Source organism: Sardina pilchardus, chromosome 11 (assembly GCF_963854185.1).
Source record: "Sardina pilchardus chromosome 11, fSarPil1.1, whole genome shotgun sequence".
NCBI classification, from domain to species: domain Eukaryota; kingdom Metazoa; phylum Chordata; class Actinopteri; order Clupeiformes; family Clupeidae; genus Sardina; species Sardina pilchardus.
In genome coordinates, this window is record NC_085004.1 from 10751635 (window position 1) to 10756513 (window position 4879).

Below are 4879 nucleotides of genomic sequence, written 5' to 3' on the forward strand. Positions count from 1 at the left end.
TCTGCTAAATCCTCTCATACACTTTGGTTGACTTTAAGAATGTTATGAGTAAATTCCAGGCTGATGGTTTAACAGTTGAGAATGAAAGTAAATTTACCAGTGTAAGATTTGCATATCCAAGTGGTTTGATATTTTCTAACATGATGTTTCTTTCAGTGTGATATGATGGACATTCTAACAAAACATGCTCTACAGTTTCTCTTTGATTTTGATTGCATGATGTGCATTGACCAGTGTTATGTTTTCCTATTATGTTAAGATTATGGTTAAGACTTGTGTGAAAGGGCGAATTCGGGTTCCAGGAAGTGGCTTCTCATGAAGTATCTTGCTCCGCCCCTTAATGATCTTTGGTTTACCCTCCATGTGCCCTGGTTTGCTCTTGTCTCCGCCCCTCACCTGTGTCTAATTATTAGTCCCTTGTTAAGTTCACCTGTGTCTTGTTACCCCTTGTTAGTGTTGTATTTAAAGGGATATTCCGCCATTTTTGGAAATAAGCTTATTTCCCACCTCCCCTTGAGCAAAACAATCGATATTTACCTTGGTCCCGTTCATCCAGCCATTCTGTGAGTCTGGTGATACAACTTTTAGCTTCAGCCTAGCTTCAGCCTAGCATAGATCATTGAATCGGATTAGACCATTAGCTTCTCGCCTGCTAGCTTCATGTTTAAAAGTGACTAAGATTTCTGGTAATTTTCCCATTTAAAACGTGTCTCCTCTCAAGTTAGAAAGTGCAATAAGACCAACTGAAAATGAAACCTGCTGTTTTTCTAGGCTGATTTGACATGGAACTACACTCTCATCTGGCGTAATAATCAAGGCAACTTGCAAAAGTACCATAGGCGCAGTGATATCGTACGCAGCATCTGAAAATAGTCCCCATAGACAACAAGCAGTAGTAGTGCCAGTAGTTTGCCAGTAGTATTTCTGAGTTTTCAGATTAGAGTATATTCAACTTTACTGTCATTGCACAAGTGAAATACCAGTAACAAAATGCAGTTTTACATCTAGCCAGTGGTGCAAATGAGTACGCTAACAGACATGCATCCATGAAATGCGTCACTAGAATGTCTCTACTCTCCTTCAGTGCATTCTTTAATAAAAGATGTATACACTGAAATACATCTTGACAGAAAGAGACAAAAACTTATATTTTTAACTATAAACTTTATGAAATATATTTTTACAAAGCAAAATGCTGTTAAAAAACATAGGTCACATAGATCCACAACAACTAACTGAGATTGTGCTGACTGTGCTCAAGCTGCTTCGTGTTGGCCACCACAGCAACATTCCGCAAGACCTTTCCTGACCCATTTTTCTGCCTTCAGAGTTCACTGTAAGCTAGAGAGTGGAAAATCACAGAAGAAGGGTTGGGTCTCTGAGCGCACTGATGCACTGCATTGGCCCATGCAATCTGAACCCCTCGCATCAGCAGATGAGCTTTTCCTGTCTAGTACACGACACGTTGTTCTTTAATTGTAGCTCTAGTCAAAACTCGCCAGAAGTCTTTAAGAGCAAGGCTCTGTAAACTTTGTATCTGTATTACATCAACACATTGCATTATGAGGTAAAACACTTTATTATAGCACAACAAATGAGTAGATTCATAGTATCACACACACACACACACACACACACACACATATACAAGGAAAATACATTGAGCTGAAAGTGCTCGATCAATGAGGCCTACAATCTATAAAGTACAGTACAAGTTTAAAACATGTAATGTTAACAAGAACTTTCAGGACATTTTGTGATTATAGACTTACTGTTTATGTTTATTGTTCAGACACTTATGGCCAAAGGGACTTACAAAAACGTCAATAAACATTACACGGCGAGTTAGGTCAGCTACTATAATGGGGAGGTCATATCTAACTAGGAGCATAAAAAGTTATCATGAAATGAACACAACTATTACAATTTACTTCTCAAAGAACATAAACTGTCAAATGTGTTTTAAATATTTGACTGTACAGTATCTATTTGAGTTTACGAGTTACCATATTTATTTGTTTGTGCACTGTTGCTCTCTTTACTTCAGACATTTTCCGTAACAAGGTTACTGAGGAGGTGGAACTTTTTTTTTCTCGATGTGTGCTTCATATTTCTGCTAGCCAATGACATTCATCTTTTCTTCTAGCAAAAGTTACATGAGTCAGGGTTCAGATGCTCATTTGACATTGAGACAAGAGAGGAAGAACAATGACAGGCCTATGCATACAGCCCAAAATGATGACGATTTTCATGAGTATTTTGGTGTTTTCCAAACTTTGTAAGTAAATTCCTTCCTTTCGCCCAATAGTAAGCAAAATCTACAAATGTGTCGTATTTGCTTATTTTAGGATGTAATGCTTCTCTTCCCTCTTATTCTAATTACTTTATTGTTGTTAATGTAAAATAGCAAATATGTTGTAAAGAATGAGTGTTAAGCTAGAAATCTGTTTTAAAATATCATGCATTTATTTGTATTTATTTATTTTGTATAAATTTATCAATATATACAGTATATTTGTAATTTTTCATTTTTCATTTTTAGACGTGGTGCAGACTGAGATTTCTCAGCGGTCTGGACCCATAACCAGAGCTCACATCGGTGGAAATGTTACCCTGGAGTGCTTCTTCTCAGAACATCTTAAATTGAGACGTTTCTACTGGTTCAAACAGACATTGGGAGACAAACCCTCTATGGTAGTACAGTCACAAGCGCATGCTTCAACAGAATACTCTGAAGGTTTTAAAAATGGACGGTTTATGCTTGACACAGGAGTGTCACACTTCCATCTAATAATTGCAAATGCTAGTCCCTCAGATGAGGGAACATACTTCTGTGGAATGAGAGAATCATATGACATCACGTTTGGAAATGGAACATATTTGGCAATTGAAGGTAAGCACCATTCTGAAATATTAAACATGTAGCCACGGCCCAACTGTGAATTGTAAGAAGGGGGGGAAAAGTCTGCACTTTGCATACAAAAGTGTGTATTGCAATTATATTATCATTTTTAAGTTATGTAGGTGTTCCTGGGTAAACACGATGGAGGCTCTTACTCAGCTGCCTCTGTTTTAGGTGAGCAATGGTCTGCTACTGACAGAGTGGTCCAGGCCCCAATACCAGACCCGGTTTATCAAGGAGATTCAGTGACTCTGCAGTGCACAGTCAGTACTGAGAAACAAACAGAGGAGTACAGAGTACTCTGGTTCAGAAGATCTACAGGAGATTCCCAGCCAGGTCTCATTTACTCTCCCACAAACAGGAGCCGGGAGTGTGAGGATCACTGTGTCTACAGGCTCCCCAAGAGCAATCTCACACTCTCTGACAGTGGAGTCTATTACTGCGTTGTGGACATATGTGGTCAAGTCATTTTTGGAAATGGAACAGTACTGGAAATTAGTAAGTACTTGATTTGATTTAATGATCTTTAGTGGTGATTATACAAGTAGAGCTGAAATGATTTGCGCTGCATGGTGTCATGAAGTACAGGCCATAGACATATTTGACTTCTACAGAACACAAAACATGCACTCAAATCAAATGTGCATGATTTTTGCATCAAATTGTTCTCATGTGTTGATTTTTCCAACAGTTACAGTAAACGTTGCTCTGTGTCAGGACTAATTTATTTGGTAAATACTCAGGCATAACCACCCTGCATATATTTTCTATGTCTATTTTTTTATATATATTTTTCAGGATCCATGGCATTATTTAATACCATGCTCAGTTTGGCAGGAATGCTGGGCTTATGCATTTGTCTTATAATATATTTGGTCTGGCTTAACTACCATGCAAGAGAGTGTACGCACTGCAAAGGTACATGAATACACCTCAAAATTAAAACCCATCCATATGAATAAAGGTGGTTGACATACACTCCATTGAATTGAACCATATCATTTGCTGTTTTGTCAGGAAAATGTGCTCATGCAGCTGAACCAAAAGAATCTCCTTTGAACCGCTTTGAAACCCAGGTAATAACACATTCCATAAAATATCTTCCACACAATGGCAAGAAATGTATCACTGGAATTCGGATTGTGAGCATCAAAAAGTCTATGCGATGAGAGACAGTGTTGAGATACAGATGAGACCCCTTCGCTCTCTTACACCAATGGTTAGACTTGCATGTACTCATCTGAAATGTGCTTCTCACTGTAGGGTGGGGGTGCTGACACTGCGGTGGTTAATTATACAACTCTTCACTTCTCCGAGAGCAAACCCAAAGCAGGAAGAAAGAGAGAGACATCGACACATGGCGTTGTGTATTCTGATGTGCGACACCAAGAACAACAGGCCATCTAATAGAACTAGTCTTTAGGCCTTTGAATAGAACTTGGCCTAGTGTTTAGGCCTTCATATAGAACCTGATAGGCCTTTGTATAGAACCTAGTATTTAGGCCTTCATACACATATGATCTCTATGTCTCTGGACTATTTCTGAAACATACACCTTTGTTTAGTAATTGGACAGTAATGGTGTGGTATTTTTATGTTATGGAACATATTTGTTGCCATAATTATAAACTCATTCAAAGGAGATATTTTGTATATAGCTGTATACACTTGTGAAAACAAAAATATAATAAAGTTATATTTTATGATAAAGCTCATTGTTTGTTTTATAAAGAAATAACGTCATACTTTTGTTCTAAAGTACACAATTATTTGTTGACAATTTTAGAAAGGTTGAAAATCATTATGTAGATATTTCCATCTTTAAGGAACATGCCACGTGTAAGATACAGTAAGTCAGCAAAAACATATTTGTCTTCGTACATGCATTGTCGTAGTCCGGACGCGCACCCGCAAGGTTAGCTTACCATAATGAATGGAATCCTTTGTTGCCAAATAGCATGTTGTGAGTAAAAGTGA

At 37.8% G+C, this 4879-nt stretch overlaps 1 protein-coding gene across 1 annotated transcript; it reads left to right on the forward strand.

The window, feature by feature from the left end:
* Positions 1 to 2657: 2657 nt before the first annotated feature.
* Positions 2658 to 4536, forward strand: LOC134095866 (uncharacterized). Its single transcript, XM_062549580.1, has 5 exons — positions 2658 to 2893; positions 3077 to 3400; positions 3701 to 3820; positions 3920 to 3978; positions 4166 to 4536. Exons 1-5 carry the CDS (start codon positions 2692 to 2694, stop codon positions 4307 to 4309), a joined length of 849 nt encoding a protein of 282 aa, XP_062405564.1. The 5' UTR covers positions 2658 to 2691; the 3' UTR covers positions 4310 to 4536.
* Positions 4537 to 4879: the final 343 nt, after the last annotated feature.

Bases quoted from the DNA above. Each gene is read 5' to 3' on its own strand.
- LOC134095866 (XM_062549580.1), top strand. From the start codon at position 2,692: ATGGTAGTACAGTCACAAGCGCATGCTTCAACAGAATACTCTGAAGGT. The intron at 3,401-3,700 runs GTAAGTACTTGA...TATATTTTTCAG, and splicing joins TGGAACAGTACTGGAAATTA to GATCCATGGCATTATTTAAT. The intron at 3,979-4,165 runs GTAATAACACAT...TTCTCACTGTAG, and splicing joins TGAACCGCTTTGAAACCCAG to GGTGGGGGTGCTGACACTGC.